The 19,684-nt window shown below is 38.8% G+C and overlaps 1 protein-coding gene and 1 long non-coding RNA gene across 13 annotated transcripts; one reads left to right on the top strand and one right to left on the bottom strand.

Annotated features, from left to right (window-relative positions):
- The first annotated feature begins 1,965 nt into the window (after positions 1–1,965).
- Positions 1,966–2,636, top strand: LOC119299279 (cytochrome c oxidase subunit 6b-1-like). The gene is made up of 2 exons (XM_037576520.1): positions 1,966–2,328; positions 2,434–2,636. The coding sequence occupies exons 1-2, from the start codon at positions 1,966–1,968 to the stop codon at positions 2,485–2,487; spliced, it is 417 nt and encodes a 138-aa protein (XP_037432417.1). The 3' UTR covers positions 2,488–2,636.
- Positions 2,637–3,248: 612 nt separating this feature from the next.
- On the bottom strand, positions 3,249–19,007 carry LOC119300180. Of its 12 annotated transcripts, none has more exons than XR_005146392.1 (6): positions 18,996–19,007; positions 7,269–16,361; positions 7,005–7,184; positions 5,518–5,652; positions 4,859–5,102; positions 3,249–4,198 (listed from the first exon to the last, which is right to left on the bottom strand). It is a non-coding gene; the product is annotated as an uncharacterized LOC119300180 (long non-coding RNA). The 12 variants fall into 12 exon arrangements; XR_005146400.1 differs by lacking the exon at positions 18,996–19,007 and adding an exon at positions 4,680–4,746 and having other exon boundaries at positions 7,269–17,070; XR_005146398.1 differs by lacking the exon at positions 18,996–19,007 and adding an exon at positions 4,680–4,731 and having other exon boundaries at positions 7,269–17,070.
- Positions 19,008–19,684: the final 677 nt, after the last annotated feature.

Raw genomic sequence — 19,684 nt, 5'->3', positions numbered from 1 at the left:
GGTCGGTGGTGGCAGTCGTGGCGGCGGGGGTCTCCCGCTTGGGTGGAGGGAGGCGGTGCGGCTGGGCTGGGCTTGGCCTGGCAGGGAGCTGGGCCGGCCCAGTCGGGGAATTTTTTTTTAAAGAATTTTTTTTCCTGACAAACAAAACAAATAAAAACATTATATAGGCATATAATATATCAAATTTTTCAGAAAAAGATTTTCTACGACATAAACATTTTCCTAGCATTAGATAAAATACACACAAATTCTAATAATTCAAAGAGTGCTACTGGTCTATTAAAATCCAACTAAAATCATTTTAAAAATACCAAAATGATTTCAAATTAATTTTTCTTCAATTTTCTAATGTAGGGAATCATGTTACCCTAATTTTCATATATTTTATTTTTGGAGAAAAATAATTTGAATAAAACTCAAATAACTCCAAATTGAAAATAAATTCAAAAGAACTTTGAATTTAATTCTTTGAAACTCCCAACTCATATTTCATATAATTTGAAGAAGTCATTTTATCTTCTCTCATGAAAATCATTGAGTTGCATAAAGTTCCAGAATCGAAAATATTTTCAAATGAAATTCAAATATTTTCAACACCCCTTGTCATTTAAATAAATGGAAGAAGTCATGTCATCTTCTCTCCGGGGTTTTGTGTTTGAAAAGAATTTGAATTCATGGAGATCAGAAAGCAAATATGAAAGTTTGGGAAAGTCCTTTTATTCCCTCTCATTTAACTTTCAAAGATTTTCGAATTCACTCACTTTCAGTCAATCAATCAAACAATCAATCAAATCTATCTATTTATTATAACATTCCAAAATTCAGAATTTTGGGATGTTACACATTGACGCGGCCGGACCTTGCTTACGCCATCCAGCAACTGTGCCTGTTAATGCATGACCCGCACGAGGCGCACCTCACTCTCGTCAAGCGCGTTCTATGATACGTGTGCGGCTCTGCTCACCTCGGGCTTCATCTACGGCGCAGCAGCGACACCAACCTCGTGGCCTACTCCGACGCCGACTGGGCGGGATGCCCGAACACGCGATGCTCCATGTCAGGCTTCTGCGTCTTCCTCAACGACAATCTCATCTCTTGGTCATCCAAGAGGCAGCACACGGTGTCGCGCTCCAGCGCAGAGGTGGGGTGTCGCACACCTGTTGGCTCCGACAGCTTCTCCATGAGCTGCATCGACCGCCGGCGAGCATGACGATCATCTACTGCGATAACGTCAGCGCCATGTACCTCTCCTCCAACCCAGTGCAACACCAGCGCACCAAGCACGTGGAGATCGACCTCCACTTCGTCTGCGAGCGCGTGTCCTTCGGCGACGTGCACGTACTCCAGGTGCCCTCGACATCCCAGTTCGCCGACATCTTCACCAAAGGGTTGCCGACGGCTATCTTCACCGAGTTCCGATCCAGTCTCAACATTGTCGAAGACCCTGCTGCAGCTGCGGGGAGCTGTTGGAAGTCTTCCTCCACTCATGACGCTGACTCGGGCACGTCCGCACGCCCACGGCCAACACGGTGATCGTGGTCACGTAGAGCTAGGCCACCATCCACTCTCTCTATTGTACACTCCTGTATACAAAGGGCCAGACCGACCCTATGATCAATAGTTATGCGGTGAATCCTATCATTCTTCTCGATGAAATTGCCAGCTTTGTTGAATTCTCTAACTAGTTTGGTAGTACCTGGGAAGGTACTGTCAGTCCTATCTGTACATGATGTGAAGTCGATTGTGAGTTCCAGTTTGGCTGTCTGGAACCTTGGCGTCGTCTAACCTAGATCAACGTCTATCTGGGATCTGGTGTTGAGTCGTAGCATCGATCGTGGATGTGTACACGTGTGCGCACCATGACACGTGCCTCCGCCCGGAACAGACAGCTGCCACCGTGGCTTGGCATCTCTCCTTCTTCAGTGCTTCCACCGCTCAGCGCCAGTACAAAATCAACCAGCACCCATGCAGTCAGTCACCGTTCTGCCCCACGTTATCCAGAGCACCGATCGTCCTTCAGAGCATCGATCCGAGCACCGTAGTGAACCCGCACGAGAAGATGCACGCCAGGGACGTGGGGAAAGTGGCCCGAGGGGAGCAGGCGCCGAGGCCGCCGCACGAGCCCGGCAGCGTAGCCGACTCGCCGCCGCCGCCTACGTCGAGCTGCGCACTGCGCCCTGCGACTTCCGGTTCCCGACCCAGAACCAGACGCGCCACTGCTGCGTGCGCTACCTCGAGTACCACCGGTGCATGAAGGTCAAGGAGGGTGACACGTCGGAGTGCGGCAAGTTCCAGCGCTACTACAGATCTCTCTGCCCCACGGATTGGGTAAGCAGGTTCATTCAGGTTCCGGTGCATAATACTATGCTGCTTCTTCTGCCTCGGGTCTCCATCGTCGTCGGCTGTTAAGAGGGAGTGTGATTTGCTTTGCAGGTTGTGGAGTGGAACGGGAATCTAATCTGCTGTATCATCTTAGGGAGCGAGTGACGACATGTCATTTCGATGTACCAGTAGTTACATAAGCACAGAGACAGCGGTCTGAATCTATGTTGTTGGCCCCTCTCCTTAAAATGCTTCCAGCTGGTAGTGTTTGCCATCTCAAGTTGATTCTTCACAAATACATTTTCCAGCTCCAAGTTTCTTCATGTCACAGCAATTGAGGTCCCTAACCTCAATTTTGGCTACGGTCTCCATTTATCAGATAGCTTCAATGGACACTAGAAGCATACGCGCGCCTTGCTGCGCCGCTTAAACTGCTACGGTGTCCAAGTCTGAAAAATATTAAACTGCTACTGTGTCAAGTCTGAAAAATATGCCTTGAATGCTACCATGAGCTATCCATCTCACTCTTTTTTAACCGAAATACTGCTTATAAATGTGTACTGGGAATTGTCGTAGCACTTGCTCTTACCTCGAGTTAACATCCAGACAATTGAAATAGATCGGATAATTGTCTAGTTGTGGAAGAGAAGTTCATATCAGTCCTAGGCACAAAGCATTTGACCAGCAGTGACCCTTTCTCCTTTCTGAGATGGATATCATCTCTCACAACCAAGCATTGGGCAATTCAAATGCCATGCAATAGAACGACACCAGATCGTTTAAATACTGAATGAGAAGTACCTTTTGTATTACATATACTAGAACGTATGAATAGCAACCACCTCTCGCAAACCGTACTTGATAAATGGTAGAGGAACAAAATTTCCAAAACAATAAAATTGAGAAAAGCAAATGATTAATTAATCTGCTAAAACTTAGGATGAATAAGAACTAAGAAACACGGATACATGGTAATACGGGTTTTTTCTCAAAAGCAGCCATACGGGGACGTTAAGTATATATAGAACAAATAACAATATGCCATCTAATAAAGAGAAAAATAATAATGGGATGCAATTATACTGCCCCCTTTGTTGTCTCCCTGCCTGTCAATGGTTGAGTTGAATGAATCTAAATCTCCTCATACTGAGATCTTTGCAACATGCAAATACATACTATGCTAATATTGGAAATTGTGACAAACATAAACCTTCACTTCACCCGTGGAGGATTGGCTGCTGCCCCAGATATCATGCCCCTGGCCAACAAAAAGACAGCGACACCAGCAGCAAGAAGGAAAGACCCAAACACAAAGCGGCATCCACAGCAGGCGGAAGTTAAGCAAGAACTCGAGCACAAAGCGGCATCCACAGCAGGCGGAAGTTAAGCAAGAACCCCAAGCAGCAAAGGCACTCCGACAGCCGACAGCAATAGTTCAGCAGCAAAAAACTAATCAGAAAGAGGTGAGGGTGAGGTGATTTGTTTCTAAATATCGTTATCTTGGTCAGTATTTAACAATCTGGCATTCTGTTTCGGAAGTGTATGGACAGGGAAAGCTCAGTACAGTGTTGACTTGCAGTGAAAGTGGATGGATGGTTTTTTGGTTCCATGAGGATGAACAATTCCTGCATGTTGTTTTGATTGGTCCTAGTCCATAAAGATATGGTGTAGATTATCACAAAGTTATCCATTTAACATTTAATTAACATTTTTCAATAATCTCAATCCAGTTTAGTGTAGTTTCTGTGAGATTTCAGTTCTGCGTAAAAATGCAGTTATATATGCAGTTTACCTGTATTCTTGCATCTCCAGACCAACTTCTGAGCAAGGGGCTTGAACAAACTGGGTGCACATACTTGCATATTTTGACTGACTCCTGAAAAAGCAAGGATATATTACTCAATCTATGTGTATTGTAACTGCAATATGATGCTTGGTCACATGAATGCATGCTTTGCTAAGTCTTCTAATTTCTGTGGTATGGTGTTCAGGTTTTTGGGGCCAAATTGCTACATATAGCATGCATTGCTAAATCTTGTAGCTTAATAGTTGGGACAAATTTTTGCTGCTGCTAGCTTGAATGCTTGACCATTTTGAAACCGTAATAAATCCATAGGAAACTCAAGAAGGGTTGTCTATAGGAAATTAATAGACATGACCATCTAACAATTACAATTTAGCTTGAAATAAAATGATTATCAGTACATAATCTGATTCCTAACCTTGTAATAACTCAAAATAATGCTGATTTGGAATGAGAAGCTTGTTTATTTCCCATTGCAGATCAATGTACTAAATTTGCATGTGATTCTACAAAGGACAAACTTTATCAAGCACATAATCTGTTTCCCACTCACATTTTCCTGGAGTACTCATATTGGTGATGCGGCAGGTATGAATTTTGTACTACTGCAAAAATCAAATCTGAATGAGGTGGGCGCTATGTTACCTGCTCAAGCTTCCTTTGCCTGGAGCAACTAACGGCAGAAAGTTGCGTTGGGGGAAGAGATAGGGGAGGAATGAGTTGAAGGCGTACCTTGCTGCCACGAGGTGAGCTGTTTGGGAGCTTCAGCACCAGACGAGATGGCGTCACCCGTGCTCCCTTCTAGGGGCCGCTAGATAGAAGGGCCCAGCAGAACCGAAGGAAATCACCGCCGCCAAGCAGAACCGAACGAAAGTCCCGACACCAATTGTAGGCTGGCAACACAAGCGCTCCACGCAGCAGAGCAAAGAACAGCGCAGGCATGCAGCGACCAACATCCACGGTGGGTCAACGCCCCCTGTGGTTTGTGCATGAAGCGTTCAACTGAGTCACTCATGTTAAGTGAATATGGAGAGAAATATTAAGATAACAAAATATTGTAGTTCTGATTGAATAAGAATTCCAGTTGCTACTTGTATAAGTGTAGGGTTGAACATATTTTAATGGCAAAATGTTCCACTGTTTGCTTGAACGTTATGACTAAATAAGTGTTCTGGTAAGCTTTGAGCATTTGCAGAATTGAACAGAAGAACAACATATGCAGAATTATGAACAAAGCTGAACAAAGCTGAACAAAACTGAACTGAATTCCACTTGTTGCTCCTAACACTTAACTAAATGGCACACAAGACTGAACTTGAACTGAACTAAATGACAATTATTGCCCAGAATTGACTAAACTGAATGGCACCCAAAATTAAACTTGAACTAACCTAAATGGCAACTATTGCCTGGAGTTGAGTTGAAATACTTGTTTACACTCTCACTTGAGTTAGAGCACATGTTTTCCAAAAAAGAACAAAAGTATTTCACCACAACCCAGAAAAAATGCCATCTGTGACCAGGCCCTGTAAATAAAAAATAGAAGTACAGTTTTTAGACAGAAATTATGATCTCTAGATTTGTAAACTAACTGAATATGAGTGAATCATTATGACTGAATGAATGCTCCAGTAACCTACAAGTTTCCAGTTTGCACCATGCAAGCAGCGTATTCAACTATGTATGACAAAAAAGCAGGCCACCACTATAGCTTGTACAGATTTTGTAGTTATACGGAAACATCATGTTCTCCGTCTTACTATGAAACTGCACCCCTTGTGAATCAGGCCACTCCAAAATGGTGTCCATAATTTGAATCAAAAATATAATTTTGGGCCACTGAAGTTGGTGTACACGACATAAGACCTAGGTATAAATTTCCATGAGAAGTGATTTCTATTTGGTTCCTGTGATAAGTAATAATCAGAAATAACACTCAACATGAGCTAAGCTAGCCAGGTAAGATTAGTCAACCTAATCCAGTTTCCTACTTAGGCCTTTAAATTATTTCTGCCGAGGGAAGCATGTTCAATTGCCTCTTATTTTTCTTACTCTTAGCTTCATATCAGTCGGCGCTTTTCCATCACCGGTGAACATTAAAAATGAATACAATTGCATGATCACATAGAAGTATAATTAAGTAGCAGCAGCATATACGATCTATAATAATGCAAAGCATAGCCAGACAACCATTCGATGCTGATTACAATCAAAGATGCAACAAAAGGTCAATGGAAATTGTTAATCTGACAAAAGAGTGAAAGCATCATTAATACTGGAAGAAAACTAAATATTATTCCCTCCGATCCAAAATAAGTGTGGCAGTTTTGAACGAACCCGGGCTCAAAACTGCGACACTTACTTTGGATTGGAGGTAGTAGAAAGAAAATATTTTTCTATAAAAAATAGATAGAACATGTCACCTGCAGCTCATACAAAATTAGCAACATCCAAAGACAATCAACTATAATTCAAACTAAATATTTACCCCCAGCCACCAACAAAGGCAAATGAACTGGAAGCACAATGAGGTAAACCATAGGTGTCATACAACCCAAGTAACCAAGTACAGGATAAAGTTCTTCCAAGCCCAATCCCAAGCCCAAGCAAGTAAAAAAGGAGGCAATTTATCCATGAATTCAGACCAAGACAAAAGGAGAATAAAAGGTTCCAAACAGAGCATATAGGCAAACAAAGCATACAGGCCAAGACCCAAACATCAGAAAAACAAAATTGACGACGCGTTGGAAATTACTCTTAACCAAAACTTTTCTATTATTGATTCTCAAGGAAGTTCATCTTACTGTAAGCCTAAATTCTGTAATTCATGAGCAACCCCAATGGACTCAGATAAATCAAGGATGGAGCGATAAAAGACCTGAAGGAAATGGGGCATAATAAAATCCATAGCTCTGGTAAAAGGACGCCCTTCCAAAACAGCAGGTCAGTAGCCAAGCAAGCTCATAAAGTCATAATTCATATGATAAATTCAGGTATGCCACCTGCATCATTCAGTATGGCTATGATGAGAACCATGAATAATGCCGGAAGAACAAACCTGCAACCATAAAAGACAGCAAGATTACTGGTGGTGAAATACTGTCACAATTACCTACTATTGGATTTGCTGTTGCATTCTTACCACTATCCGTATGGTGATGCAAACGGCACAAATTTGCAGCCAAGTAGTACAAATCGTCAGGGCTCTTAGTAGGAAGAAAATAGAGGAACTGCAGCTGAACTTTGCTGTGTAGTTCACCATGCACTGCAAAATGGAGAACACAACGCAGCGGCCAGGCTCTGTGAGCACGATGTTGACGCGGACCTGGCAGCGTCCGTCGTGTCTGACACCGCTTGCCGCAGGTGCCCAACAAAATCCAAACAAAGACAATGAACATTAATGATCGCAGGAAGTGCATAGAAAATCCATAGTTTTGATATATAACTATATAATACAAGATTATTTTTTGCATACAACTGTATCTTATTGCATAGCAGAACTTTTCTATTATTGATTCTGAAGGAATTTATTTACCGTAACATCTTAATATTTTAGAGAGAATTCCTTATTTAACACCGTGTCTAAAATTTATGCCCTATTTGACATTGACAAATAATTTGTTCCCTATCTAACAAGGAGTCTAAATTTTATGCCTTTTATAACACTTATGTCCATTTTAAGCCTAAATGACACCTGAAATGACCATTTTGCCCTCATGTGGTATGTTTGTGTGCGCGTGCCTGTGATGTTGCGTGTGTTTGTGTGCGCGTATGTATGTGCTACTGCTGCATATGTGTGTGTGTGTGCACGCGCGCGTGTGCTGCTGTGTGTGAGTTTGCTACTGCGTGTGTACGTGCATGCTGTTGTGTGCATGCGTGGTGCGTGCAGTGGCGGAGGCAGGAATATTTTTCTGGTGTGGCGGAGTTTATGAAGGAGAAAATCATGTATGATATAATTTTGAAAGAACTTACTACAATACTGGATGTATATTACTTCGCTGTGTGTGTTGCTGCGTGTGTGTGTGTTGTTGATGCGTGCGTGTGTGCTGCTACCTGTGAGTGTGTTGCGTGTGTGTGTGTGTATGTGCTTCGTGTGTGCGTGCTGCTGTGTGTGTGTTGTGTGTGCTACTGCCCTCGCACTGATGTTGCGTGCGTGTGTTATTGCCCCGCACACACACATACCACATGAGGGGCAAAAGGATCTTTTCAGTTGTCATTTAGGCTCAAAATAGACAAAAGTGTTATAAAAGGCATAAAATTTAGACTCGTTGTTACATAAGGAAGAAAAAGTTTTTCAGTGTCAAATAAGGAAACGAAATTTAAGATAGTGTTAAGTAAGGAATTGTTTCAATATTTTAAGGCTTTAACAAAAGAAGAACATATAGTTTAGGAATGAACGGACTACATGAGTATGAGAAACATTTATACCCATTACTATATATTGATAAACTTCATTATCAGTTGTTTGACTTTAATAAACAGCAAGATATATCCAATTCTTGTGCGTCTTTGGAGGTTCCTTAGTTGATCTTGCCATGGTAGGATAAGCACAAATGGCAGCATGAACCTTCTTGTACAGTGCTTCCTTGTCATCGGCCGCAATATTCTTCCTGATGTACTCACTGAAGTGAGATTGGTACTTCTTAGGTTCTGTCGCGCCTACTGATGCATCAGTGGCGGACTGAACTAGTGCAGTCAGTTAGCTGAACTGCAACGCTAGTGTGTGTGTGGGCTTGGGGCCCGTATGTGGTGTGGGCCGGAGGCCATGTAAGGGTAAGCCCAGGAAGGGGCGGCTACTTATGTACGAAACACTAAGGAGAAAGGCGGCGTGTGCAACTCCGTGTCCAGTGGGCAAACATGCCAACTTCAGCCACCACTTGGGAAGATTACACCGTTCTTCGCCAACGCTATCCATCAGCCTGCATCTGGGAAGGAGCTTCATCTCAAGGGGAGGACAATGTCGCGCCTACTGATGCATCAGTGGCGGACTGAACTAGTGCAGTCAGTTAGCTGAACTGCAACGCTAGTGTGTGTGTGGGCTTGGGGCCCGTATGTGGTGTGGGCCGGAGGCCATGTAAGGGTAAGCCCAGGAAGGGGCGGCTACTTATGTACGAAACACTAAGGAGAAAGGCGGCGTGTGATTGATTGAACCTTCTTTCCCCTTCTCTACGTCTCTCACCTACTCTCTTCTCTCTTCCTCATCCCCAATTCCAGATCGAGATCCGTCTGGGCATTACAGGTTCCTCATCAGCTATTGACTGAAATATGGGTAGGGCAGAAGTTAAAACGAGATTCAGTAAGCTGCTTCAGAAATAAGAAGAAAGTACACTTGCTTTAGGATACTTTATATGGGTGAATCGGGCCCAGATATATCTTCCAGAAAGAATTCATGTATACAACAACGACAGCCCTAGGGAATGAAGAAATGGCATTATAATACCACGAGGGCAATGGATCCAACTCACCTTCATGTAGTCAGCAACATGACCTTCATAGATGTATTTGCGGTGAATCTCAGCGCCCGGGTGCTTCTTATCCTTCTTGAAGCCAGCAAATCTCTTGTCACTGTGTGGAATACCAAGACCACCATCCAAAGCTCCCTGCAGTAGCCAACAGACTGAAGAGGGTCTCAAAAGTAAATGGATAAACTATATGCTTCCTAATTCAATAGCTTAGAACCCCCTAAATATAGAATAAAAGAAGCAGACCAACAACAGGCAATAAATGCAGTCCAAGATTAGTCATACTTCAAGTCCATCAGTGAGCCTGCCGCAGAGCGATGGATCAAACAACACTGTAAGTAAGCTATATATTTTTCTTGGCTTTCCATGTGTACCAACTACATCCTTTAAAATGTCTATTATTTAGATTTCTAACCTATCCAGCAAAATTATCAATCGTGCATTCAAGATCTGTAGGTAAACAAAATAAAGGAGACTTTTCACCACAAATCTCATCCAGCCATCACAAACCATAGCATCAGAATAAGAGAACAAAGTTTAACAAAGTGACAAAACAACAGAAAATGAAAGCATTACAACAGCAGCACGCCATGGCAATCCTGAAAAGCAAAGACTTGTCAGTGTGGAAGAGGTATGTAAAACCCTCTCTGCCTGATCTTCCTACTCTTCCTCGCGACTGCAGATGAAAAGAAAAGCAGTTAACTTGAGGTCCAGATCTCAGATTCATACATCCAATTTTTTGCCAAAAAAAGCAAAGTAAAAATCTGAGAACTAAAACCAACTGATACAGCTGCGGGAGCCCAAATAGTTCTGCATACAAGAATCTTTAATTCCCCATAAGAAAACTTCTCCATACCAAGTTGTATATTCTTTGACACTTTCAATGGGAAAAATATTTAGCAATAAAACTGGTCATTGAAGCTAAAGCACCATTCATCTATGCAACAAGAACATAAATTAGTATCAGAATTCTAACATCAAATGTAGGTGTAGTCCATAGATAAGCTAACTACCTGGAATACCTAGCAATTTAAAATATATGCTTGAATGAAGCTGCAGAATGAGAAAAAAAGGGAGACAAGAGTGAGAGCAGGGAGGAGAGCGGAGGTGGAGGCAAACCTGAACCGCCTCGGCATCCTTGCTCCTGCTCCTCCTGTGCCAGGAAGGAGAGGGTTGTGGGGCGCAGGAGATGCGTGGAGTCACCATTGTGCACAACCAGCAGGAGCGGAGCCAAACTAAATCTCATAATCCACCATAAATTTTGGTTAAAGATCACAGTCGACTAACTAAAACCAAATTGTTCCAAATTTATTAAAGATTCATTTCCATAAAAATAATAATCACCATGCTCATCTATTAGACCTAAAATCTCATAATCCACCAAACATCTTTGACTATCTTCTCAAGACACAATCTCCTAACTAAATCCAACTAACATCTCATAAATCACAGACAAATTTGGTTCAATATCACAATCACCTAACTAAATCCAAATTGTTCAAGATTAATTAATACACCGAACATCTTTGACTATCTCTTCAAGATCACAATCAACTAACTAATCCATCAAAAATCTCATACTCCAGCATAAAATTTGGTTCAAAATGACAATCGCCTAACTAAATCCAAAATTTTCCAAGTTTATTAAATAATTATTTATCCAGCAATACAATAATCAACATGCTCACCTACAAGACCTAAATTCACATAATTCACCAAACATCTTTTACTAGCTTGTCAAAATCACAATCAGCTAACCAAATCCAACCAAAACCTTATAATCCACCGTAAAATTAGGTTAAAAGATCACAATCACCAAACTAAATCCAAATCATTTCAAACTAAATTAAATATATGTACATCCTCCAATATAATAACCGCCATGCTCAGTTATTAGACCTAAAATCCATAATCCACCAAACATCTTTGATTATCATCTCAAGACACAATCACCTAATTAAATCCAACTAAAATCTCATAAATCACAGAGAAATTTGGTTCAATATCGCAATCATCTACCAACTCTAAATTGTTTAAGATTAATTAATCCACCAAACATTTTTGACATCTCCCCAAGATCACAATCTACTAACTAAATCTATTGAAAATCTTGTAATCCACAATGAAATTTATTCAAGATCATAATAGCCTAACTACAACCAAATTACTCCATGTTTACTAAAGGACCATTTATCCACCAATATAATAACCACCACGCTCACTTACTAGACCTAAGTTTAACAAAATTCACCAAACATCTTTGACTAACAAGTCAAGATCACAATCACCTAACTAAATCCAACAAAACCTCAAAATCCACCTTGGATTTGTTTGAAAAATAGCAATCACCTAACTAAATCAAAATTGTTCCAAACTAAATTAAAGATCTGTTTATCCATCAATATAATAATCACCATTCTCATCTACTAAACCAAAAATCTCATAGTCCAGCAAACATCTTAGACTATATTCTCAAGACACAATCACCTAACTAAATCTACATTAAATCTCATAATCCAGCGTAAAATTCGGTTCAGTATCACAATCACCTAACCAAATCCAAATGATTCAAGATTAATTAATCCAAACATATTTGAATATGTTCTCAAGATCAGAATCAACTAACTAATCCATAAAAATCTCATAATCCACCATAAAATGTGGTTCAAGGTTACAATCACCTAACTAAATCCAAATTATTCCAAATTTATTAAAAATTCATTTATCCACCAATATATAATCAACATGCTCACCTACTAGACCTAAATTCACATAATTCATCGAACATCTTTTCCAACCTCCTCAAAATCACAATCACCTGACTAAATCCAATCAGAACCTTATAATCCATCGTAAAATTAGGTTAAAAGATCACAATCACCTGACCAATTCAAATTGTTTCAAACTAATTTAAACATCTATCTATCCACCAATACAATAATCACCATCCTCCTCTACTAGACCTAAAATCTCATGATCCACAAAACATGTTTGATTATCATCTCAAGACACAATCACCTAACTAAATCCAACTAATATCTCATAAATCACAGAGAAATTTGGTTCAATATCACAATCACATAACTAAATCCATATTGTTCAAGATTAATTAATACACCGAACATCTTTGACTATCTCCTCAAGATCACAATCAACTAAATCCATTGAAAAATCTCGTAATCCACCATGAAATTTGTTCAAGATCACAGAGACATTTGGTTCAATATCGCAATCATCTACCAACTCCAAATTGTTAAAGATTAATTAATCCACCAAACATCTTTGACATCTCCCCAAGATCACAATCTACTAACTAAATCTATTGAAAATCCTGTAATCCACTATGAAATTTATTCAAGATCACAATAGCCTAACTACATCCAAATTGCTCCATGTTTACTAAAGGACCACTTATCCACCAATATAATAACTACCATGCTCACTTACTATACCTAAGTAAACATAATTCACCAAACATCTTTGACTAACTCGTCGAGATCACAATCACCTAACTAAATCCAACAAAACCTCAAAATCCACCGTGAATTTGTTTGAAAAATAGCAATCACCTAACTAAATCAAAATTGTTCCAAACTAAATTAAAGATCGGTTTTATCCACCAATATAATAATCACCATTCTCATCTACTAAACCTAAAATCTCATAGTCCAGCAAACATCTTTGACTATTCTCAAGACACAATCACCTAACTAAATCCACCTAAAATCTCATAATCCGGCGTAAAATTCGGTTCAATATCACAATCACCTAACTAACTCCAAATTATTCAAGATTAATTAATCCAACCATCTTTGAATATCTTCTCAAGATCAGAATCAACTAACTAGTCCATAAAAATCTCATTATCCACCATATAATTTGGTTCAAGGTCACAATCGTCTAACTAAATTCAAATTGCTCCAAATTTATTAAAGATTCATTTATCCACTAATATAATAATCAGCATGCTCACCTACTAGACCTAAATTCACATAATTCATCGAACATCTTTAACTACCTCGTCAAACTCACAATCACGTGACTAAATCCAACCAGAACCTTATAATCCATCGTAAAACTAGGCTAAAAATTGTTCCAAACTAAATTGAAGATCTGTTTTATCCACCAATATAATAATCACCATTCTCATCTACTAAACCTAAAATCTCATAGTCCAGCAAACATCTTTGACTATATTCTCAAGACACAATCACCTAACAAAAATCCACCTTAAATCTCATAATCCAGCGTAAATTTCGGTTCAGTATCACAATCACCTAACCAAATCCTAATGATTCAAGATTAATTAATCCAAACATATTTGAATATGTTCTCAAGATCATAATCAACTAACTAAAATCAAAATGTTCCAAACTAAATTGAAGATCTGTTTTATCCACCAAAATAATAATCACCATTCTCGTCTACTAAACCTAAAATCTCATAGTCCAGCAAACATCTTTGACTATATTCTCAAGACACAATCACCTAACAAAATCCACCTTAAATCTCATAATCCAGCGTAAAATTCGGTTCAGTATCACAATCACCTAACCAAATCCTAATGATTCAAGATTAATTAATCCAAACATATTTGAATATGTTCTCAAGATCATAATCAACTAACTAATCCATAAAAATCTCATAATCCACCATAAAATGTGGTTCAAGGTCACAATCGCCTAACTAAATTCTCAAGACACAATCACCTAACTAAATCCACCTAAAATCTCATAATCCAGCGTAAAATTCGGTTCAGTATCACAATCACCTAACCAAATCCTAATGATTCAAGATTAATTAATCCAACCATCTTTGAATATCTTCTCAAGATCAGAATCAACTAACTAATCCATAAAAATCTCATAATCCACCATAAAATGTGGTTCAAGGTCACAATCGCCTAACTAAATCCAAATTGTTCCAAATTTATTAAAGATTCCTTTATCCACCAAAATATAATCAACATGCTCACCTACTAGACCTAAATTCACATAATTTATCGAACATCTTTTACTACCTCGTCAAAATCACAATCACCTGACTAAATCCAACCAGAACCTTATAATCCATCGTAAAATTAGGTTAAAAGATCACAACCACCTCACCAATTCAAATTGTTTCAAATTAATTTAAATATATATTTATCCACCAATACAATAATCACCATCCTCCTCTACTAGACCTAAAATCTCATGATCCACAAAACATTTTTGATTATCATCTCAAGACACAATCACCTAACTAAATCCAATTAAAATCTCATAAATCACAGAGAAATTTGGTTCAATATCACAATCACATAACTAAATCCATATTGTTCAAGATTAATTAATATACCGAACATCTTTGACTATCTCCTCAATATCACAATCAACTAAATGCATTGAAACATCTCGTAATCCACCATGAAATTTGTTCAAGATCACAATCGCCTAACTAAATCCAAATTGCTCCATGTTTACTACAGAAGTCGCTACTTCCTTGATATTGAGGTTTCCTCTACCCCTAATGCCTTCTTTATTTCCTAAGAGGAGTATATACAGGATCTTCTTGCTCGTGTCGCTCGTACTGATGAGCACACTATTGAGACTGCTATGGAGCTCAACATCCATCTTTGTGTCCACCTCCGCTCCCTGAACGTCCGGACGGGTGTCCGTTGCCTGGTCACGGGTTGTTATGTGTGTTGTCTTGATCCCACATCCCGTGTTCCCTTGCTGGGCGACACCATGCCCGCACGCTTAAGCACCACCAATGGCGAGCAAGAGCACAGACAATCGACGCATACCTGAATTTTACCCACGGGACACGCTCGAGAAAACAGCGCTACCTATCGTCAAGGCCAAGGGCGCACATTAAGAGAACGTGGGATGCTTAATCAAGTGCATGACACAAAATCCGCAAACAGGCCAAGAACACCAAAACGGACAACGAGGAACGGAGAGTGCACATGCACGTGGGATGCTGGATCAAAGTCCATCTGCTGCCACTACCCCTATTCTCTCCTCATTTGCCTTGTTTACCAGTTATTTTCAGTAGTGGCATCATTGCCTTGAGTCACTTGTGTGGCCCTCATCTCTATCCACCAATATAATAATCAACATGATCACCTACTAGACCTAAATTCACATAATCCACCCAACATCTTTTACTAGCATGTCAAAATCACAATCACCTAACTAAATCCAAATCGTTTCAGACTAAATTAAATATATGTTCGTCCATCAATATAATAATCGCCATGCTCAGTTATAAGACCTAAAATCCATAATCCACCAAACATCTTCAATTATCATCTCAAGACACAATCACCTAACTAAACCCAACTAAAATCTCATAAATCACAGAGAAATCTGGTTCAATATCGCAATCATCTACGAACTCCAAATTGTTTAACATTAATTAATCCACCAAACATCTTTGACATCTCCCCAAAATCACAATCTACTAACTAAATCTATTGAAAATCTTGTAATCCACTATGAAATTTATTCAAGCTCACAATAGCCTAACTACATCCAAATTGCTCCATGTTTACTAAAGGACCATTTATCCACCAATATAATAACCACCATGCTCACTTACTATACCTAAGTAAACATAATTCACCAAACATCTTTGAGTAACTCGTCGAGATCACAATCACCTAACTAAATCCAACAAAACCTCAAAATCCACCGTGAATTTGTTTGAAAAATAGCAATCACCTAACTAAATCAAAATTGTTCCAAACTAAATTAAAGATCTGTTTTATCCACCAATATAATAATCACCTCATCTACTAAACCTAAAATCTCATAGTCCAGCAAACATCTTTGACTATTCTCAAGACACAATCACCTAACTAAATCCACCTAAAATCTCATAATCCGGCGTAAAATTCGGTTCAATATCACAATCACCTAACTAACTCCAAATTATTCAAGATTAATTAATCCAACCATCTTTGAATATCTTCTTAAGATCAGAATCAACTAACTAGTCCATAAAAATCTCATTACCCACCACATAATTTGGTTCAAGGTCACAATCGTCTAACTAAATCAAAATTGCTCCAAATTTATTAAAGATTCATTTATCCACTAATATAATAATCAGCATGCTCACCTACTAGACCTAAATTCACATAATTCATCGAACATCTTTAACTACCTCGTCAAAATCACAATCACATGACTAAATCCAATCAGAACCTTATAATCCATCGTAAAACTAGGCTAAAAATTGTTCCAAACTAAATTGAAGATCTGTTTTATCCACCAATATAATAATCACCATTCTCATCTACTAAACCTAAAATCTCATAGTCCAGCAAACATCTTTGACTATATTCTCAAGACACAATCGCCTAACAAAATCCACCTTAAATCTCATAATCCAGCGTAAAATTCGGTTCAGTATCACAATCACCTAACCAAATCCTAATGATTCAAGATTAATTAATCCAAACATATTTGAATATGTTCTCAAGATCATAATCAACTAACTAATCCGTAAAAATCTCATAATATACCATAAAATGTGGTTCAAGGTCACAATCGCCTAACTAAATCCAAATTGTTCCAAATTTATTAAAGATTCCTTTATCCACCAAAATATAATCAACATGCTCACCTACTAGACCTAAATTCACATAATTTATCGAACATCTTTTACTACCTCGTCAAAATCACAATCACCTGACTAAATCCAACCAGAACCTTATAATCCATCGTAAAATTAGGTTAAAAGATCACAACGACCTCACCAATTCAAATTGTTTCAAATTAATTTAAATATCTATTTATCCACCAATACAATAATCACCATCCTCCTCCACTAGACCTAAAATCTCATCCACAAAACATTTTTGATTATCATCTCAAGACACAATCACCTAACTAAATCCAACTAAAATCTCACAAATCACAGAGAAATTTGGTTCAATATCACAATCACATAACTAAATCCATATTGTTCAAGATTAATTAATATACCGAACATCTTTGACTATCTCCTCAAGATCACAATCAACTAAATCCATTGAAACATCTCGTAATCCACCATGAAATTTGTTCAAGATCACAATCGCCTAACTAAATCCAAATTGCTCCATGTTTACTAAAGAAGTCGCTACTTCCTTGAGATTGAGGTTTCCTCTACCTCTAATGCCTTCTTTTTTTCCTAAGAGGAGTATATCCAGGATCTTCTTGCTCGTGTCGCTCGTACTGATGAGCACACTATTGAGACTGCTATGGAGCTCAACATCCATCTTTGTGTCCACCTCCGCTCCCTGAACGTCCGGACGGGCGCCGTTGCCTGGTCACGGGTTGCTATGTGTGCTGTCTTGATCCCACATCCCGTGTTCCCTTGCTGGACGACACCACGACCGCACGCTCAAGCACCACCAATGGCAAGCAAGAGCACAGACAATCGACGCATACCTGAATTTTACCCACGGGACACGCTCGAGAACACGGCGCTACCTATCGTCAAGGCCAAGGGCGCACATTAGGAGAACGTGGGATGCTTAATCAAGTGCGTGACACAAAATCCGCAAACAGGACAAGAACACCAAAACGGACAACGAGGAACGAAGAGTGCACATGCACGTGGGATGCTGGATCAAACTCCATCTGCTGCCACTACCCCCATTCTCTCCTCATTTGCCTTGTTTACCAGTTATTTTCAGTAGTGGCATCATTGCCTTGAGTCACTTGTGTGGCCCTCATCTCTATCCACCAATATAATAATCAACATGATCACCTACTAGACCTAAATTCACATAATCCAACGAACATCTTTTACTAGCATGTCAAAATCACAATCACCTAACTAAATCCAAATCGTTTCAGACTAAATTAAATATATGTTCGTCCATCAATATAATAATCGCCATGCTCAGTTATAAGACCTAAAATCCATAATCCACCAAACATCTTCAATTATCATCTCAAGACACAATCACCTAACTAAACCCAACTAAAATCTCATAAATCACAAAGAAATCTGGTTCAATATCGCAATCATCTACGAACTCCAAATTGTTTAACATTAATTAATCCACCAAACAACTTTGACATCTCCCCAAAATCACAATCTACTAACTAAATCTATTGAAAATCGTGTAATCCACTATGAAATTTATTCAAGATCATAATAGCCTAACTACATCCAAATTGCTCCATGTTTACTAAAGCACCATTTATCCACCAATATAATAACCACCATGCTCACTTACTAGACCTAAGTTAACATAATTCACCAAAATCTTTGACTAACTCGTCGAGATCACAATCACCTAACTAAATCCAACAAAACCTCAAAATCCACCGTGAATTTGTTTGAAAAATAGCAATCACCTAACTAAATCAAAATTGTTCCAAACTAAATTAAAGATCTGTTTTATCCACCAATATAATAATCACCATTCTCATCTACTAAACCTAAAATCTCATAGTCCAGCAAACATCTTTGACTATTCTCAAGACACAATCACCTAACTAAATCCATCTAAAATCTCATAATCCGGCGTAAAATTCGGTTCAATATCACAATCACCTAACTAACTCCAAATTATTCAAGATTAATTAATCCAACCATCTTTCAATATCTTCTCAAGATCAGAATCAACTAACTAGTCCATAAAAATCTCATTATCCACCATATAATTTGGTTCAAGGTCACAATCGTCTAACTAAATCCAAATTGCTCCAAATTTATTAAAGATTCATTTATCCACTAATATAATAATCAGCATGCTCACCCACTAGACCTAAATTCACATAATTCATCGAACATCTTTAACTACCTCGTCAAAATCACAATCACGTGACTAAATCCAACCAGAACATTATAATGCATCGTAAAATTAGGCTAAAAAATCAAAATCACCTGACCAAATTCAAATTGTTCCAAATTAATTTAAATATCTATTTATCCACCAATACAATAATCACAATGCTCCTCTACAAGACCTAAAATCTCATGATCCACAAAACATCTTTGATTATTAGCTCAAGACACAATCACCTAACAAAATCCAACAAAACCTCAAAATCCACCGTGGATTTGTTTGAAAAATAACAATCACCTAACTAAATCAAAATTATTCCAA

The sequence above is a fragment of the Triticum dicoccoides genome, chromosome 5A (genome assembly GCF_002162155.2).
Source record: "Triticum dicoccoides isolate Atlit2015 ecotype Zavitan chromosome 5A, WEW_v2.0, whole genome shotgun sequence".
NCBI lineage: Eukaryota > Viridiplantae > Streptophyta > Magnoliopsida > Poales > Poaceae > Triticum > Triticum dicoccoides.
This window is presented reverse-complemented; position numbering and strand designations above follow the sequence as displayed.